Source organism: Tachypleus tridentatus, chromosome 9 (genome assembly GCF_004210375.1).
Source record: "Tachypleus tridentatus isolate NWPU-2018 chromosome 9, ASM421037v1, whole genome shotgun sequence".
Lineage (NCBI taxonomy): Eukaryota > Metazoa > Arthropoda > Merostomata > Xiphosura > Limulidae > Tachypleus > Tachypleus tridentatus.
In genome coordinates, this window is record NC_134833.1 from 4,481,571 (window position 1) to 4,503,262 (window position 21,692).

The 21,692-nt window shown below is 32.6% G+C and overlaps 2 protein-coding genes across 6 annotated transcripts in view; both read right to left on the reverse strand.

Moving 5' to 3' along the window:
• Window positions 1-8,459: 8,459 nt before the first annotated feature.
• On the reverse strand, window positions 8,460-10,922 carry LOC143224691 (carbohydrate sulfotransferase 9-like). The gene is made up of 2 exons (XM_076452880.1): window positions 10,779-10,922; window positions 8,460-9,702 (listed from the first exon to the last, which is right to left on the reverse strand). The coding sequence occupies exons 1-2, from the start codon at window positions 10,779-10,781 to the stop codon at window positions 8,818-8,820; spliced, it is 888 nt and encodes a 295-aa protein (XP_076308995.1). The 5' UTR covers window positions 10,782-10,922; the 3' UTR covers window positions 8,460-8,817.
• Window positions 10,923-18,533: 7,611 nt separating this feature from the next.
• Window positions 18,534-21,692, reverse strand: part of LOC143224692 (uncharacterized) — a 33,978-nt gene continuing 30,819 nt past the window's right edge. For 3 of the 5 annotated variants that reach the window (XM_076452883.1, XM_076452886.1, XM_076452881.1), the window contains one exon: window positions 18,534-20,009. In XM_076452883.1, coding sequence (XP_076308998.1) covers window positions 19,793-20,009 — 217 coding nt within the window. In that variant the 3' untranslated portion in view covers window positions 18,534-19,792. The remainder of the gene's footprint in view (window positions 20,010-21,692) is intronic. The other 2 variants (XM_076452885.1, XM_076452882.1) reach the window with 1 other exon arrangement.

The window sequence follows — 21,692 nt, forward strand, 5'->3', positions numbered from 1 at the left end:
TTATATTGAAATAATATGGTTTACTGCTTCAACAAAAGAGCAATGTCAAAACAATATTCGTGGTAGTTCGGTATGCTTATGGCACAAAACGGTTTACTGCTTCAACAAGAGCAATGTCACAACAATATGCGTTAGTATGTTATATTGAAACAGTTTACTAATCCAACAAAGAGCAATGTTACAACAATATAGTGAAGATTAAGTACTGTTATATTGAAACGGTTTACCTTCAACAAAATTAATGTCACAACAATACGATGGTTAATTATGTTATATTAAAACAGTTTTATGCTTCAACAAAAGTAAACGAAATTTCACAAAAAGCAACATACGGAAGTTAAGTATCTTATATTGGAACAATTTTACTACATACAACAAAAGGCAATGTCCCAAAAATATACAGTAGATTAAGTATGTTATATTCAAACGGTTTACTGCTTCCAACAAAAGAGCAATGTCTATCATTAAGAAATTTACACGAGCAATGTTAAGTGTTATGTTATATTGAAACTGTTTACAGCTTCAACAAAGAGCAATGTCACAACAATATACGGTAGTTAAGTATGTTATATAATACTTGAAACGGTTTACTACTTCAACAAAATGCAATGTCACAACAATATACTGTAGATAAATTTGTTATATTGAAACAGTTTACTGCTTCAACAAAAAGCAATCACAACAACTACAAGAATTTAAGTATGTTATATGTGAAACTATTTTACAGCTTCAACAAGGAGGAGCACTAATCACAACAATACAGGGAAGTTAAGTATGTTATATTAAAACAAATTTGCTGCTTAAACAATGTGAAATTTTCAACAACATACTGAAGTTAAAATTTACATTATATTCAAAGGGTTTACTACCACCTTCAAGAAAGAGCAATGTCACAACAATATACGGTAGTTAAGTATGTTATATATACAAACTGTTTACTGCTTCAACAAAAGAGCATTGTCACAACAATATACGGAAGTTAAGTAAATTATATTGAAACGGTTTTACTCCTTCAAAAGAAATATCAATGTCACAAAATCACGGAAGTTAAGTATGTTATATTCAAACGGTTTACTGCTTCAACAAAGAGCAATGTCACAAGAATACCGGAAGTTAAGTATGTTATATTAAAACAGTTTGCTGCTTAAACAATGTGAAATTTTTCAACAACATACGGAAGTTAATTATCTTATATTGAAAGGGTTTATTGCTTCAACAAAGAGCAATGTAACAACAATATAGGAAGTTAAGTATGTTATATTGAAATGGTTTACTGCTTCAACAAAAAGCAATGTCACAACAATATGCGATAGTTAGAAAGTGTGTTATATTGAAACAGTTTACTGCTTCAACAAAAGTGCAATGTCACAACAATATTCGGTAGTTAAGAGGTATGTTATATTGAAACGGTTTACTGCTTCAACAAAGACTAATGTCACAACAATATACGGAAGTTAAGTACATTATATTCAAACGATTTACTCCTTCAACAAATATCGATGTCACAAAATCCACGGAAGTTAAGTATGTTATATTCAAACGGTTTACTGCTTCAACAAAGAGCAATGTCACAACAATATAGGAAGTTAAGTAGGTTATATTGAAACAGTTTTACTACTTCAACAAAAAATTAATGTCACAACAATATAGGGAAGTTAAGTAGGTTATATTGAAACAGTTTACTACTTCAACAAAAATTAATGTCACAACAACATACGGAAGTTAAGTATCTTATATTGAAACGGTTTACTACTTCAACAAAGGCAATGTCCCAAAAATATACGGTAGTTAAGTATGTTATATTCAAACGGTTTACTGCTTCAACAAAGGCATTGTCACTACAATATACGGTAGTTAAATGTGTTATATTGAAAGAGTTTACTGCTTCAACAAAAAAGCAATATCACAACAATATACGGAAGTTAAGTATGTTATATTGAAACGGTTTACTACTTTTAACAAAGAGTAATCACAACATATTCGGTAGTTAAGTATGTTATATTGATACGGTTTACTTCTTCAACAAAAATCAATGTCACAACAGTATGCGGTAGTTAAGTGTGTTATATTAAAGCAATTTACTGCTTCAACAAAGAGCAATGTCACAACAATAGAGGGAAGTTAAGTATGTTATGTTGAAACAGTTTACTGCTTCTACAAAGAGCAATGTCACAACAATATACGGAAGTTAAGTATGTTATATTGAAACGGTTTACTTTTTTAACAAAGAGTAATCACAACATTATTCGGTAGTTAAGTATGTTATAATGAAACGATTTACTGCCCCAAACAAAAAGCAATGTCAGAACAACATTCGGATGTTAAATGTGTTATATTGAAACAATTTACTGCTTCAACAAAGAGCAATGTCACAACAATATTCGATAGTTAAGTATGTTATATTGAAACGGTTTACTTCTTTAACAAAGAGTAATGTCACAACATTATTCGGTAGTTAAGTATGTTATATTGAAACGGTTTTTTCTTCCACAAAGAGCAATGTCACAAGAATATACGGAATTATTTGTGTTATATTGAAACCGTTTACTGTTTCAACAAAGAGCAATGTCACAACAATATACGTTAGTTAAGTATGTTATGTTGAAACGGTGTACTACTTCAACAAAAGGCAATGTCACAACAATATTCGGTAGTTAAGTATGTTATATTGAAACAGTTTACTGCCTCAACAAAGAGCAAAGTCTTAAGAATATACGGAACTAAGTATGTTATATTGAAATGGTTTACTGCCTCAACCTTTCTTTATAGTCCATGTTGCCACATCAGTTATACCCTATATTATGAACATGTATTTTGAAAAGAGCTCTGAAGCATAATTTCCACTGTACATATTTTGTTATAAGTCTTTCATATCGAAATTACACTATTACTTTCTGATTGCTTTCCATAAACTATTTATTGTATAAAGACGACAGTTTTCAGTGTCTATTTCTCTACTCACACATGCAGAAATCCATAGGCTTTTAACTCTTTCAATTTGAGGTATGTGTTTTCATGCGGGATATCACGAAGTAGGGAAACACTTCCATACACGTGACTTTTGTTGCTTTTCCAGAAGGAGATTTTCTTTGATTATGTTGTTTCTTATAGTATTGGACACCTGAGCGACTTTTGCTAGTGGCATTTGAGTTCATAGATTCTCACTTATTACGAGATACTATAATTTGCTACTCACACGAGGAATAAAACTTGTTTCTGGTTTCTTTCTGGATGGTGCTGAAGTCGTAAGTATATACTTGTCTATTTGTTTTCCTATAAAGTAAAATACAAAATATATCCTCGGTCTGGAAATCTGAAATCCTCAACACCATTATAATCTGAATAAACAAATATTTTATATTATATACATTATTTAAAAGTGGTCAGTGTTTGCTAAGATCCACATGGCCCAATTAATGTCAAATAATTTTCAGATGTAGTTCTGATACAGACTCTTCCAATACTGCTTCATAGCTGTTGTGTTTGTCACGTGACATGTTAATTTGCTTATTTAAAATAATTTTAAAATATAGCATACTCAATCCTCTGGACTTCTTGATGAATAGAAGTAGAATAAAAATAGTCTCTGTTTTTCTGAATAATGCTACGTTGGATCTAAGTTGTTTTATAACGAAAAATTATCCCAGTCAGTGGTAGGTGAGGGTCCTTTAATAAAGTACTGTGACTGATTTATTATCATGTATGTATTTCAATATCGATGTTTGTTTAATTTCGATTTATATTTATAAATTACACAATTTATACTGTTAAATCCGTGTTGAAATTCACGCCTATCCATTAAACTTGTAGAAGATTATCGAGTCTGATCAGCATCAACATATGTGTTCGTAAACACTGGTGCATCGTCTATATTTTTGTGTAAACTGAAATATTAAGAAATTCTCCTCACATCTATAAACATAACCAATGCGATGCGCCAAGAGACAGTATATATTATTGATTTGCTACAGCTGGTGAGCTATAAACTCGGGAGCTATAACTGTGATTGTTATAACGCTTATCAGTCGGGAATTTCAGCTATTTGACCAGAAAAGTTTATAGCTTTCAAACATTATAAACCATTTAACTTCAGCAGATTCACTTTGGACATTATATAATTTCAGCGGCGAATAATTAGGCGTGTGACCGGTACAGAATAAAGAACACAGAGCTAGATAGCTTCCTATTAAGTGAATTGTATCTACATCAACTCAAAATTAATTATCTCATTCTGAACTCTCGATAAGGTATCAAAGAACGTTTAGACCATATAGGAGACTTAATATTACATATAAGTTTGTAAAACTTTTGTACATAGATTATTATTTGTAATAACCATTATTGTACATTGTATTACTGTTTGTATAATAAAATATATCTGTATTTAAAAAAACTGTGTGTATCAATCTTGTTGGCAAGTATCATAAATTAGATACATATCACATTTATTTGACTTCTAAATCATAATTTAACTCAGTTTCAGACTATTCAAAATTTTAGTACGTTATTTAACTATTCAGCAAATAATGACGAGGGTTAATGCTAATCGTCATAGGATTATTATTCTGGACTTTATAGCAGGAAATATTTGCAAGAAAATATCACAACAAAAAAGCAGTTGGTCCTTTATTGCTGTCTTTTCATAGCTACCCTTGGGAAAAGTAATATTTTAAACTGATTCTTTTCAAACTTTTGTAAAAAGTGGGCCTCTACACTAACAACAGTATCTCATTTGATAAGCCAATCAAACTGCTCTAAATTCAAAACTGCCTTAACTAAAGTATATTATGTTTTTCTCAGTTCTTCAATTTATGCCATTTCGTTCTATTAGAGTCAGAATAGTCTTGTACATTTCAATTAAAATCACCTCTTGTCCATCTTAGTCCCACAATAATCTTTGTAGTCCTCCTCTGAATTCTTTTGAGTAAATCAATATGCTCTGTTAATTACATGGACAAAAACTACATACTATTTCTAATTAAGGATTTGTATAGACAGATATTAGATCTTTTGAGCTTGTAATGAACATTTCTGTAAAAACATCCTGTAATTAAATTAACATTATCACTAGCAATAAAACTCTGCTTCGATGGCTTAAACAACTCGTTCACTACCACGTTAAGATTCTTTTCTTCAGTCATACTATTGCATTGGTTGCAAACTATGTATTAAACATCTATATGATAATCGAAATGCATTACTTTTGAGTTACAATAACTGAAGGTCATTTATGAAATATTTTTCAACTTCGTAATTGAACTAAATCATGCTGTACGTTATCATCATCAATACAGTTAGAAATGACCAAGACATTAATGTCAACAGAAGATTACTCTGCCAAAAGTTCTTTTGGGTAAAGGCTGTTCTCCTGTTTTGGTATCCTGTTCTCTGAACAAAAATTTACTTTAACCTGTTGACTGCCAAGTATGTCAGCTGCTACGGCAGCTCCTATGCCGGTTTTTTTTTTCAGCAAAATTGAGTAATTTTTAAAACAAAGGAAATAAACAACAAATACTATTTTTTCTCTAAGCCAAACTTAAGGTAGTACACAAAATGAAGAAATATGTACAAAACATGAAACAATAATCACAAAATGTCATTATTGGGTATTTAAATACATGATACATTTAATAATTCACTTTCGTGTAAAATGTTTTGAAGCAGGGATCAACACAAAGAGTCATTTTGCAATCAGTACATTCATATCTATTTTCCTTCCTCTTGGATTTGTCAGAGCACACTTTACACTTTCTAGTGGGGTACTTTTTGGTGGAATAAGTGTTGGGAAGTGACGTTCTGTGAGGCGAAGGGGGTTTTCCAAGAAAGGCCGGCTTTCGGTGATTTTCAGCGCTGGGTGTGGTAATCTTCAATCAGGGTACGGATGACACGGAGTATAAACTCCAGGAGAGACAGGTTGTTTCCCAGTGATTTGTAAACTATCAAAACATTGTACACTGCTATATCCATCATGTGAAAAAAATACTTTTTTGTACCACTTCACAGCCTTGCGCATACTCGGATGAGCATGCAACAAACTGTCACATAAGTAAACCCCTCCCATATAACGATTGTAATCAATGACACATTTTAGTTTTACAATAGCTGCACCAGTATCACGGTTGATCTTTCCAGTGTTTTGCATGGTATTGTCATGTATTGTACTCAACATGAAAATGTCCCTCTTATCCTTATCCAGTGAAAAACACCATGGCTGTCTTTTTGTGTCATGTCCATTTCTCCCTTTTGAATATTTGTGAAACATTTCGGCATCCCAATTCGATTTTTCATTACTGTCCCACACAAATAGGTGTCACGATCAAGCAATGACTTCGCTAAAGTGGGACTTGTAAAAAAACGATCCAAATAGAGCTTACAATTTTGTCCAAACAATGATTCCATCAATGTGCATACAACACGTTTGTCCTGTCCGCTCTCTTTAGTGCTGTACTGTGCAGTAGCACTAGTGTAGATGAAAAATTCCTAAACATATCCTGTTACACTTTCACATAGCTCATAACTTTTGACTCCAAACCTAGCCCTTTTCGATGGAATGTACTGTCGAAATCCCAGTCGACCGTTCTATAGTATCAAAGATTCGTCAATACAAACATGTTCGTTTGGTACATATGAGGTTCTAATTATTTTCCGTAAATGATCAATAATGGTCTGTATCTTGTGCTGTCGTTGGTCAACAATAGTTACCTGAGTATTGTCAGCAAAGTGTAGCATCAATAGCAGCAAAAGAAACCAGTTTTTGACATGCACATGAGTGTTGCAATTAAAGGGTCAGTACTGAGGTACATGGAAATAGTTGGTTTTCTTTCTATGCCTATTAGCATTATTAGACCCATACATTCATACATTTCCTTCTCATTAGTTGGCTTTCATGATTTTATTCTAGAATGTTCCTTCAAATCAACGCGAGCCATCATAGTTTCTGCATATTTATTGGTCTCTGTTACAATATGGTTGACAATTGTGGGAGGGAAGAACTTGTGAAAACTTGGCTCAAATCGTCGTACTGGACATCATGATTTCCTGAGAAGGGGTTTATAACTGGAGCAGCAAAGGATTCAGCATTCCAATCATTGTCATTAGGGCACTTTTTCTTGAAACTGTTCTTACCACAACTTGCAATTTTACGTTTACTCCCTGGTCTTATCGTCCGTTTACCAGTGCTGGTTGATGGCCAGTTATCATTATCTTCACTAATATCTGAGCCTTGTATTTCCGTATTTTTCAAAGAATCTTCAAAATCCAAATCTTCTGAATCGTCACTGCTATCTTCAAACTCCGAACCAAGTTGAAAATACAACTCTAATGCTTCTTCATTTTGTAACTTTTTCGTGACGCCATTTTGTATCGAAAGTGAAACAATTTGTAAATAGGTCAAATACATGTACAGTGATGGCATCTAGCGTTGAAGTTAGGTATTATTGAGAATGAATTAACTCGTCCGTGGCACTGTGTTACTAATCGGCTTGGACGAGTTATCTCGTCTACGGCACTGAACAGGTTAAAAGGGTTTTTTATGTATTTTTTTCGGTAAATATTTACCGATGATTTGGTGTCTCTTGAGCTGTTTTCGTAACAAATTACATAGTTGTTTTGTTTTCCAGAGAAAAAAAGTTCATTTTTAGAGTAAAGCATGTTATTACTTCATTTCTGAAGTAAAATGTGCTTTTATTTTACTTCAGAGTAAAACAAAGTGTTTTCTGAAATAGTGTTTGTAATAATTCGTTACCAGAATTAAGTGTGATAATACTTTATTTCTGGACTAAAGTGTGCTAACACTTCGTTGTTGGAGTAGACTGTGCTAGTGTTTTGTTTTCAAATTAAAACCTGCTAATATTTTGTTTCCAGAGCAAAGTGTACACATATTTAATTTCTGAAGTGTTTGTTTGTTTTTAATTTCGCACCAAGCTACTCGAGGGCTATCTGTGTTATCCGTTCCTAATTTAGCAGTATAAGACTAGGGGAAGGTAGCTAGTCATCACCACCTACCGCCAACTCTTGGGCTACTCTTTTACCAACGAGGAGTGGGATTGACCGTCACATTATAACGTGACCACGGCTGAAAAGGCAAGCATGTTTGGTGCGACCGGGATTCGAAACTGCGACCTGCAGATTACGAGTCGCACGCCTTAACACTTGGCCATGCCGGGCCGTTTCTGAAGTGAAGTGTGCTAGTATTTTGTCTCTGGAGTAAAGACTGCTAATACTTTGTTTCCAGTGTGCTAATGTTTTGATTCCTGGGTGAAACGTGCTTGTCTGAACTCTTCGACACAAATGTGTTAACAGGGTGTGTGTTTGTGTATTCTTAAAGTAAAGCCAGATTAGGCTATTTGTTGAGTCCAACGATAACCACAAGGTGTTTCAAAATTGTTCATCTCACATTTGTTACCAAGTTAAACGCATATAATGAAAAACAAATGATGAAATATTGTAGTACTCGCATAAGAGAAGAAAAATATGTTTACCCTGACTGTACTTTCATCAAATATTTTAAAATACATTAAAATTTGAGCATCAGAAAACGTGATTTAATCCAAACTTTGTATTGGAATAGAATCTTTTAAGAACTCGTAAAGTAATTGAGTTTTTCAATATCTGATTGACAAAATAAAATGACATAAGTACGAAAACAAAGCATCATTATTTACTTCCGAGCTGAAAACACGTAAGCAACTGATCATAATTAACTGTTTGGGAAACTGTCGTAAATTCTAACACATTTTAATTTGTGTACGAATTTTGCAATTATTTCACAAACTAAGCAAGTAAATTTTTTAGTTTTGATTAACCAGGTCATTGATATCATATCCAAAAAATTTCGAAGTCTAATTTATATTTTTCGTACAAAGCAAAGATGTCAGACTTAGATATCTGAGAGAAGTATTGTTTGACATAATTTGTCGACGAATCTCCCTCTGTGGTACGATGCATCCAAGGATTATTTCCGGTAATATTCATCATTTCGTTTTCAAATCCTAATCGTTTAGCCAGGTATATGATGTCTTGGCCGATAGTTTCTACTTTTCCTACGAAGTCGTAGTCAATGTTGCATGGTGCACAGACGTAATTGGCCGGTTTCCAGTCCCATTCCACGTAAGGCGAATCTTTTACATCAACGACTAGCAATGCTTTAATAAATGCGTCAAATGGAACCCACTTGTAGTTAGCTAAAGTTTCAAGTGTAATATTAGGATTCTGGTAAAACGTCTCCGTCTTTTCATTGTCATGTTTTCCTCCTGCATGAGTCACCCTGTCCCTATAAGAAGACACTAACCTAGCGAAAGGGTGACGAACGAACATGAATACAAAATATCCAGGAAAACCCCTTATATAGGTTTGAAAAGGCTGAAGCAGGCTAGTGTTACTAGAGAGAGGGTGCCAGTTATTCCCAAGATAATAATCCTTGCGATTTGGGGGAATGATGAACAGGAAAGAAATAACCGTATTACTGGCGGCTTTGTGAACCAGACAAGCCGAGATGCCGTAAGGGTGGTTCGTTCTTAGACGAATACGTCCTGTTCGTCCTTGTGCCAGAGGGTTATGGTTGCGGTAAACATCGGCATAACTTGAGAAACGACGATACATATTGTGCCTTTGACAAACTTCTTTTATCCTTTCTTTTCGTGCTCTATATTCGTTCAGTTGTTCCAACTCTTCACTAGAGGGAGACACAGCCGCACGTGGTACCTACCAATAAAATAAATATTTAAATAAACAGTAGAACTTTCTTTACCAGTTACAGTCCTTCAGTACGAGTGATTAATAATGCAGTTAAATATACTGAATATTTTAGTTTAAAACACAACATATCCTAAGGAAACATTTTTGAAATGGACATGTTCCTTAAGTCATTGTACATATGCATATAAATAAACCATACTTCACAGAATTTCTTAGAAATAATTTTCTGTTACATTATGATAACATCCAGGACAAACACCTTCGTTTTAACTGAGTACAAAAATTTCTGTCTCGAAACAATGAGAAAGTAAGAAGCAGTGAAAAAATAGTAACCAACTCTTGAAATACCCTTGCCTGATCGAATAGGAGAATCTAAGCTTCAGTCTTATAAGGCTCCCACAGCCATAAAGTGTGAGACACGTCTTGAGGGACAATTGGTTGTAAACCATGGACTCTCTGAATCACACTTTAAGCACGCTAACCACTAGGCCACATTGGAGTTGCAAAAGATTCGAAACATTGTTATAATAGAAACTACACAAGTACTAGTATATTTTTAAGCATGCAAGTGGTTAGCGAGAACAACAAAAATGAAATGGGAAAGCTGGTATAAAACAGTGAGTTTACAAAAACACAAAGGTTGCTATTTAATCTACCTACCCAGATTTAGAGGAAGTTATATGAGGTTAAATAGTATTGTAATGAGAACCATTGAATAAATTAGATTCCTGCTACTAGAGTAATTATGTGAGTTAAATATTAAAGTAATAGAACCATGATTCAGTAGATCAATAGGCGAGATTCATCTCTACCTGATTCTGGAGGTATTTATATAAAGTTAAATATCAAATTAATCGGAATCACCTAATCCAGCACTACTTAATGTCCACCTCCCTTGCTTCTTGAAGTAATTATATAAGTTAAATTCATTCATCGCAACCACTTGAACATCAGGTGGAATTCATCCTCCCCTAGTTTCTAGAGGTAGTTATTTAAGTAATTATTAAAGATAAAAATATAATAATTTGGTTTTCAAACAAAATAAAAGAGTGATCAACTCGTTCCTATAATTTTAAACTTACCATTGTTAAGCTATAATCTGACTCTTTGGAGCGGTACCAAATCACTCAATCACAGCTAGACAGATTAAAAGTAAGAGTTTTGAAAGTTTCTGTTTCTTTTGGCGCACCATGAGTTCCTGTGTCAGGCTGATTTTACTTATGAAGAAAGTTTCAATAGTCATGGATATAGATATAGCCTGTTTACGTAGTGAGGAACTGAAACCAGCTGGATCACCAGCCTTGATGTTACAGGTAACAGGTGATTTTAACACACAGGTGGTTTCTTCAGAGGAAATATTCTATTTTGAGCTCTGCTCTAGCCAAACAGCTTGAAATCACAATACAGAAATGTAATCCACAAAACGTACTTGTAGGTTAAATTTAACCAACAGTTCTTGTTATTTACTTGAAAAACAGCGTTTGTTCGAAAGAACAAGGAAATAAGTAATAAAATTAAAGATTTCTAAGATAGTTCGTCTCCAAAAATCCTAGCTTATTCATTTTTATTATATATAAATCTACGTATATGTGCGTGAGTGTGTACATATACATTTAGAAAGATACCGGTATATCTACGTAACGGTAACATTCAGTATTCTAAACAAATAAAAGAACACTGACAGAGTAAATAAACGTACAGCTTATTACTGTAAACAGATCGTTCACAGAATATTTAAAGGAACTATTGTTGTGAATAGCTCAAACAATGCGTTGACAGAAAACATAAGCGCATTGCTTACATTATTGAAAAGTAATAACTTTTCTAAATATATCAAATACGTGTACGATTTATTACTGTAAACATATCGCTGAAGAATATTGAACTAAATAAATCAAACAATACGTTAACAGTACTTAAATGTACATCTACTGCTATAAACATATCTTTGACAGGATATTTAAAAGTAAGAATTATTGTCATAAATAAATAAAACAACACGCTGACACAATGCTTGAATATACGGTCTATTACTATTAACATATCGTTGACGGGATATTTAAAAGTAACAATTGCTATTGTAAATAGATCAAATGATCGCTGATATAGTACATATATATATACAGTAAAACCTGTCTAAGCATGAAACTGCAACGGGTGGAAACCTGAACAAGCCGGAAATATTAACATTTTGCAGTTTTATCTTAAGATTTCTCTTATAAAGGCCCTCTATATAGAGGAACCAGCAAACGCGGACAGAAAACTATCTTTCACCTACCTCTTCTATCAGTAAGTGGGATAAAGAACCTGAGTAAGCCGGAAGAAATGTTTTTGATTAAATATTAATTTCTTATTTAATCAATGATTTCTTGTTTAATTAATAATTTCATTAAATATTAAGAAATTCTTCTTTAATTAATAATTTGTTTAAATATTAATAAATTATCGGACATTTTGTAACAGTTACTGTGGATAAATATATTCTGTTGTGTTTTTCTTTGTTCATTATTCCAGAGGCCGCTATTTAAAAAAAACGATTGACTGCACTTTCGGTCGCATTTACTGATGGAAAACTAAAGAAAACAAGGGTAATAAGTTAGAGTAAAAATCAGCGCTGTTCCAAAAATTTAAGGAAGAATCAACTTCTTGTGGAAAGGAAAGCGAATAATGAAGCGTGAATGACAAGTGCTATATTCAAGGAATTTTTGAACAAATTAAAACAAAATAATGGAACAAGAAATTAGGAATATTCTACTTTTCATAGCTAATGCAACTTCTCACCCAAAGGTTCAACTTTCAAATGTTCGTTTAGTATTTCTATCTCCATGTACAACATTAGTTCATATACCTGCAGTTAATAAGTCGTAGTTCTTGAGTATTTTAGTGTATCTTTAATTACGTAGTATCAGACGTGAGTTTCAACAGTCGGTTTGTTTGTTTTTCAATTTCGCGAAAAAGCTCCACGAATGCTATCTGCGCTAACCGTCTCTAATTTAGCAGAGTAAGACTACAGGTAACGCAACTAGTCATCACCATCCACCGCCAACTCTTCTACAAACGAAAAGTGGGATTGAGCGTCACATTATAACGCCCTCACGGCTGAAATGGCGACTACATTTGGTGCGAAGGGGATTCGAAACCGCGACCCTCCGACTAGGAGTCAAACGCTTTAAACTACCTGGCCATAGGGGGCCTTCTAAAGTCGGAGTTCTTGAGTATTTTAGTGTATGTTAAAGAAATAGTGTCAGACGTGTGTTTCATGATTCGGAGTTCTTGAAGTATTTCAGTGTATGTTTAATTAACAAGTGTCAAACATGCGTTTAGTAAGTAGGAGTTCTTCAGTATTTTGGTGTTTATTTGATTAAATAGTGTCAGACGTGTGTTTCATAAGTTGGAGTTCTTCATTAATTTAGTGTATGTTTAATTAAGTAGTGTCAGACGTGTGTTTCGAAAGTCAGAGTTCTTGAGTACTTTGGTTTATGATTCATTAAATAGTGTCAGAAGAGTGTTTCATAACTCAGAGTTCTTTAGTATTTTAGTGAATGTTTATTTAAATAGTGTCAGACGTACGTTTCATAGGTCAGAGTTCTAGGGTATTTTACTGCATCTTTCATTAAACAGTCAGACGTGTATTTCATACTTTTGAATTCTTGAGTATTTTACTGTATGTTTAATTAAATAATAAAACGTGCATTTCATAAGTTCAAGTTCTTGAATTATTTAGTGTATGTTTAATGAAATAGTATCAGACGTATGTTTCGTGAGTCAGAGTTCTTGAGTATTTTTCTGTATCTTTAATTAAATAGTGTCAGACGTGCATTTCGAAAGCCGGAAATCTTGAGTATTTTACTTTATGTTTAATTAAATAAAGTCAGACATGTTTTCCATAATTCGGAAATCTTGGGTATTTTACTTTGTGTTTAATTAAATAAAGTCAGACGTGTTTTCCATAAATCGGAGATCTTGAGTATTTTACTTTATGTTTAATTAAATAAAGTCAGACGTGTTTTCCATAAATCGGAGATCTTGAGTATTTTAGTGTATGTGTAATTCAATAGTTTCACACTTGCATTTCATAAGTTCAGTTCTTGAGTAGTTTAGCCTATGATTAATTAAGTCGTGTCAGGCGTGGGTTTCATTAGACGGAGTTGTTGAGTATTTCAATAAATGTTTAATCAAATAGTGTCAGACGTTGGTTTCATAAGCCAGAGTTCTTGAGTATTTTAGTGTATCTTTAATTACATAATGTCACACGTACCTTTCATAAGTCGGAGTTCCTGAATATTTTACTGTATTTTTAAATAGTGTCAGACGTGTCTTTCATAAGTCGGAGTTCTTGAGTATTTTTGTGTATATTTAGTTAAATAGTGTCAAACACGTGTTTCATAACTTGGAGATTTTCAGTAATTTTGTGTATGTTTATTTAAATAGTGTCAGACGTGCGTTTCATAAGTCGGAGTTTTTCAGTGTTTTATTGTATGTTTAGATAGTTCCAAACAAATGTTTCACAAGTCTTAATTCTTGAGTATTTTAGTGTGTGTTTTACTAAATAGTGTCTAAGGTCCGTTTAGTAAGACGGAGTTATTCATTGTTTTAGAGCATGTTTGATTAAATAGTATCTGACGCGTGTTTCATAACTCGGAGTTTTAGACTATTTTATAGTACCTTTAATTAAATATTGTCACACGTAGTTTTTATAAGACGGATTTTTTAAGCATTTTATAGTATGTTTAATTAAACATTGTCAGACGCGCTTTTAGTAAGTCGAAGATCTGCAGTATTTGGTGTGTGTTTATTTAAATAGTGACAGAGGTTTCTTTTATCAGTCAAAGTTCTTAAGTATTTTAGTGTATGTTGAATTAATTAATGTCAAACGTGTGTTTCATAAGTAGGACTTTTTGAGTATTTTACTCTATGTTAAGTTAAATACTGTCAAACGTGTATTTCATGACTTGGAGTTCTTCAGTATTTTAATGTATATTTAATTAAGTAGTATCAGACGTGATTTTCATAAGTCAGAGTTCTTGAGTATTTCAGTGTACTTTTATTAAATAGTGTCAGACGAGTGTTTTGTAAGTTGTAGTTCTTGAGTATTTTTGTGTATATTTAATTAAATAGTGTCAGACGGTTGTATCATAAGCGGAGATCTTGAGTATTTTAGTGGATGTTTTATTAAATGGTGTCAGACTGCATTTCAGAAACCGACATCTTAAGTATTTCAGAGTATATTTAATAAACTAGTGTCAGACATGCGTTTAGTAAGTCGGACTTATTAATTATATTAGTGTATGTTTATTTGAATAGTGTCAGACATGTGTTTCGTAAGTCGGAGTTTTTGAGTATTTTAGTGTATATTTAATTAAATAATGTCAAACGTGTATTACATAACGTAGAGATTTTCAGTATTTAAGTGTATGTTTATTTCAATAGTGTCAGACGTGCGTTTTATAAATCAGGGTTTTTGAGTATTTTACTGCATCATTAATTAAACAGTCAGACGTGGGTTTCATTCATTCGAGTTCTTGAGCATTTTAGTGTATGTATAATTAAACAGTGCCAGTCGTGTGTTTCGTAAGTCAGAGTTTTGACTATTTTAGTGTATGTTTAATGAACTAGTGTCAACGTGAGTTTCATAATTAGGAGTTTTTTAGTATTTTAGTTTATGTTTAATTAAATAGTGTCAGACGTGTGTTTCATAAGTCAGAGTTGTTGAGTATTTTATTATACCATTATTTAAACAGTCAATCGTCTGTTTCATAAGTTCGAGTTCTTAAATCTTTTACTGTTTCTTTAATTAAACAGTCAGACGTATGTTCTATAAGTGGAGTTCTTGAGTACTTTAGTTTATGTTTAATTATGTAGTGTCAGACGTGTGTTTCATCTATCGAATTTCTTGAGTATTTTAGTGTCAGTTTAATTAAATAGTGTAAGAAATGTGTTTAGTAAGGCGAAGATCTGCAGTATTTTGGTGTATTTTTCATTAAATAGTGTAAGACATGCGTTTCATATGTCGGAGTTCTAGAGCATGTCAGTGCATGTTTAGTTAAATAGTGACAGACGTGTGTTTTATAAGTTGAAGTGCTTGAGTATTTTAGTGTATGTTTAATAAATAGTGCCAGACGTGTGTTTCATAAATCAGTGTTTATGAGCATTTTAGTCCATGTTTCGTTAAATAATGTGAGACGTGTTTCATAAGTCGTAGTTCTTGAATATTTTAGTGTATGTGTAATTAAATACAGTCAGACGTGCATTTCATAAGACGGAGTTGTCGAGTATTTTACTGTATGTTTGTGTCTGACCTGCGTTTTGTAAGTCAGAGTTCTTGAGTGTTTTATTATATGTTTTACAAATCAGTGTCACACATGCGTTTCATAAGACGAGTTTTTGAGTATTCCAATTTATGTTTAATTAACTAGTGTCAAACGAGCGTAATGTATGTAAGAATTCTTCAGTATTTTAAAGTGTGTTTAAGTAAATAGTGTCAGACGAGTGTTTCATTGGTCGGAGTTATTCAGTATTTTTGTGTATATTTAATTAAATAGTGACAGTCGTGTCTTTCATAATTCAAATCTTAATGTGTTTTATTAAATAGTGTCAGGCGTACGTTTAGGAAGCCAGGTTCTTCAGTATTCACAATATCTTTAGTTAAGTAGTGTCAAACGTGCGTTTAGTAAGTCGGAGTTATTAATTATTTTAGCGTATGTTTAATTAAATAGTGTCAGACGCGTGTTTCATAAGTCGGAGTTGTTGAGAGTTTTAGTGTATGTTTAGTTAAATAGTTCCAGACATGTGTTTAGTATGGCGAAGATTTGCAGTATTTTAATGTGTGTTTGATTTAATAGTGTCAGACGAGGGTTTCAAAAGTCAGTTTTTTTAAGTATTTTAGTCTATGTTTAGTTAAATACTGTGATATATGTTCCTTAAGTCGCAGTTCTTGAGAATTTTACTGTATTGAACAGTCAGACGTGTGTTTCATACGTTCAAATTCTTGAGTATTTTAATGTGTGTTTAAATACTGCAAGACATGTGTTTCATCAGTCAGAGTCCTTGAGTGTTTTATTATACGTTTTAAAAGTAGTTTGTTGTTTTGAATTAAGCACAAAGCTACTCAATGGGCTATGTGAGCTCTATCCACCACGGGTATCGAAACCCGGTTTTTTAGCGTTGTAATTCCACAGACATTCCGCTGAACCACTGTGGGGTGAAAAGTTGTGTCAGACGTGCAATTTATAACACGAGTTCTTGAGTATTTAAATTTATGTTTAATTAACCAGTGTCAAACGTGCGTGTTGTAAGTCGGAGGTATTCAGTATTTTTGTACATATTTAATTAAATAGTGTCAGATCGTACGTTTCAAAAGCCGAATTCTTGAGTACTTTAGCTTATGTTTAAGTAAATAGTGTCAGACGTGTGTTTTAAAAGTCGAAGTTCTTGAGTATAGTACACCCACTTTTGAAAGTCGGAGTTCTTCAGTATTTTAGTGTATGTTTAATTAAAACATGTCAGACGTGCGTTTTCTTAAGTCGGAGTTCTTGAGTATTTTTAATTATATAGTGTCAGACGTGTGTTTCATGAACGGAGTTACTGAGTATTTTACTGTGTCTTTAATTTTAAATCAAACTTCTGTTTCATACGTGCCAGTTCTGGAGTCTGTTAGTATAAGTTTCATTAAATATTGTCAGACGTGCGTTTCATAAGTAGGAGTTCTTGAGTATTTTTGTGTATATTTAATTAAACAGTCAGGCGTATGTTTCATACTTTCGAGTTCTTGAGTATTTTAATGTATGTTTCAATAGTGTGAGACGTGTTTCAGGTGTTGGAGTTATTGAGTATTTTAGTATATATTTAATTAAATCGTTTCAGACGTCCGTTTCATAAGTCGCAGATCTTGAATATTTTAGTTTTTGTTTTATTAAATAGTGTTAGGCGGGTGTTTCATATGTCGGAGTTCTTCCGTATTTTAGTGTATGTTTTTTCAATAGTGACAGACGTTCATTTCCTAAGTAAGAATTTTTGAGTATTTTACTGTATCTTTAATTAAGCAGTCAGATGTGTGTTTCATACATTCAAGTTCCTTAGTATTTTAGTGTATGTTTAATTAAATAATGTCATACGTGTGTTTCGTCAGACGATGTTCTTGAGTATTTTAGTCTATGTTTAATGAAATGGTGTTAGAGGAGTCTTTCGTAAGTCGGAATTCTTGAGTATTTCAGTGAATGTTCAATAAACTAGTATCAAACGTGCGTGTTGTAAGTCCGAGATCTTATGTATTTTAGTGTATGTTTTAATAAATAGTGTCAGACGTGTGTTTCGTAAGTCGGAGTTTTTTAGTATTTTAGTGTATGTTTAAATAGTGTGAGACGTGCGTTTCGAATATATGATTTCTTGAATATGTTAGTGTATGTTTAATTAAATAGTGTCAGACGTGAATTTAATGAGTCAGAGTTCCTGAGCATTTTACTTTATCTTTAATTAAACAGTCAGACGCGAGTTTCATACGTTCGAGTTGTTGAGTGTTTAATTAAATAGTGTCAGACGTGCGTTTCATAAGACGGAGTTCTTGAGTATTGTAGTGTACGTTGAAAACACCAGTTTCTGTACATCACAGCATCATACTGTACGTTTAAGAAGTTTTGGTAGCACCAGTGTAATTTTAGTTTACTAAACCTACTGGTAAAGGTAACGTAGTGTGTATCAGAACAGAAGATAGCACCTAGAGACAGCTGTATGTTTGAAATTTGGTTGAAGTAGCGGTAATAACCGACTTGGGGTTGGTTTCTATTTCCTGTGTAGTTTTTGGATAACCTGACTGATAATTCAGACAAAATTACACTAGGTGAAAATAAACTCTGAACATTTATTCTACATCAACAGTTCAGTGAAGACCACATTGTTAACATTCCTGTCATAATGAGAGAGAAAGGCAACAGAACACTTAATAAAGAGAACAACAACATTTTCTTTCATGGTATTTAACAACTGATCATTACAATCAGATTTTGCCATAGTTTATGCGATATTAATGGTATATATTTTAGGCACCAAATAGAAGTATACTATCAACCATAATTACAGAAAAACTGCTATATATCTTTCACAACAGCAGTGAGTAAAACATTCAACAATTATTTTTAAAGGAATTATTTATTTACTAATTTTTAATGCTCTTATTTTGTTAAGAATGAGTTCTAAATACACTCAATTAAAAAGTAATAACTAAATGCACTCAATTAAAAGTAATTGCTGTATTTGTTCATTTTTTTATTATTATGGCATAAGAACTCTTACAGGTCTCTTGCTGATAGAAGAATCCTGGAACAAAGGTTTATTTTTTATTTTCATCTTACCACACAACCATGTACAAGTTTTTCACTATTTCTGGTATATTCAATCCCATATTAAGAGATTACATCAATTTTTTTTAAATGAAGAAAATTTAAACCTATATTAATAACAGAGGTTTAAATGTACTCTGGATAATTATTTAGTTAATAATGAATGGTTTATAATCCATTGTTGAATACATCAGAAGAGTGAATGTGCTAATTTGTTCCTGTGATCCTTACTAATAATGCTAAACAGTTCTATAAGAATTCCAGGACTTTCAATAATCCAACACTTTCCTTTACCATTTCAAAACTGTACAGACAAATCCAGAAAACACTAATTCAGCATATATCTTAAGTGTAAAACATTTTCAATAATAAGTCACAAAGAACAAAAATCCAGACAAATCATTTAGTGAAAGTGTTCGAATTAATAACAATATTCAACTTGTCATATTAAACCTGTCACTATCAGAGTGGGTATTTGTTTTATGAAAGTTGTATACAAAATTATTGATGTTTAGATTTTTACAAAATACCCATCAGATACATACGAACTTATCTTAGGTTATTATAACAGTAAGTTCTCAATGAAGTAAGAATGTGTGGCTGCCATTCTTATATTTTCTACAATATATAATATTTTGACTGCAAAGAGAGCTGCTAATTCAGACCCACAAGGTCTAAAATACAAGTTTCAAGGTTTATATCAATACATTATAATACATAGTTGTTAATACAACATGTAAGGAAACAATGATCAAGAATCTTTATACTGTAAAAACATGGAATAAATTAGATAAAACCAACATAAATATTTTACCCACATTCACATGAAAACATAGCTGAAATACTATTTTAAACTTCAACATAAATGAACATAATACAGCTGCTATGTAAACCTCACCATCACTGTATATTCTCTGTACAACTTGAATGTTTGTACGTTGAATTTTTAGACGATAGTTGACTTTATGGGCTCTGAACCTGAATATAAAAGAAAGCATATAAACAGTGTGTGTGTGTGTGTGTGTGTGTGTGTGTGTGTGTGTGTGTGTGTGTGTGTGTGTGTGTGTGTGTGTGTGTATATATATACACGCGCACACACATGTAATGTCTGTGTGAAATGAATAATAATTATTTTCTGGGCTTGCACTAATCCAGAAAATGTTACTCTAGTTCACATAAAAATATTAAAATATGACTTTTGTACTACACTTTCACAAGTCTTAAATAAAACTGACCATAAACCATATACCTAGCCATACACTGTAATACACAACAAATATGAATTAAAACTGACCATGAACCATATACCTAGCCATACACTGTAATGTGTGTGATACAGCTTTACAAAGGCGAAATAAAACTGACCATGAACCATATACCTAGCCATACACTGCAATGTGTGTGATACAGCTTCACAAAGGCGAAATAAAACTGACCATGAACCATATACCTAGCCATACACTGCAATGTGTGTGATACAGCTTCACAAAGGCGAAATAAAACTGACCATGAACCATATACCTAGCCATACACTGCAGTGTGTGTGATACAGCTTCACAAAGGCGAAATAAAACTGACCATAAACCATATACCCAGTCATACACTGTAATACACAACAAATATGAATTAAAACTGACCATGAGCCATATACTAAGCCATACACTGTAATACAAAACAATCGTGTGATACAGCTTTACAAAGGATTGAAATAAAACTGACCATGAACCATATACCTAACCATACACTGTAACGTGTGTGATACAGATTTACAAAGGTGAAATAAAACTGACCATGAACCATATACCTAGCCATACACTGTAACGTGTGTGATACAGCTTTACAAAGGTGAAATAAAACTGACCATGAACCATATACCTAGCCATACACTGTGATAAAAACAATGTATGATACAACTTTACAAAAGTGAAATAAAAGTGATATTGAACCATATACCTAGCCATACACTGTGATAAAAACAATGTATGATACAACTTTACAAAAGTGAAATAAAAGTGATATTGAACCATATACCTAGCCATACACTGTGATAAAAACAATGTATGATACAACTTTACAAAAGTGAAATAAAAGTGATATTGAACCATATACCACTGTAATGTGTGATTCAGCTTTACAAAGATGAAATAAGTATGACCATAAAACATATACCTAGCCATACACTAATGTGTGTGATTCAGCTTTACAAAGATGAAATAAGTATGACCATAAAACATATACCTAGCCATACACTAATGTGTGTGATTCAGCTTTACAAAGATGAAATAAGTATGACCAAAAAACATATACCTAGCCATACACTGTAATGTGTGTGATTCAGCTTTACAAAGATGAAATAAGTATGACCATAAAACATATACCTAGCCATACACTGTAATACAAAACAGTGTGTGTGATACAGCTTTACAAAGGTGAAATAACTCACCATAAACCATATACTTAGCCATACACTGTAATGTGTTTGATACAGCTTTACAAAAGGCCAAATAAAACTGACCATGAACCATATACCTAGCCATACACTGTAATGTGTTTGATACAGCTTTACAAAAGGCGAAATAAAACTGACCATGAACCATATACCTAGCCATACACTGTAATACACAATGTGTGTCATGCAGCTTTACAAAGGTGAAATAGAAC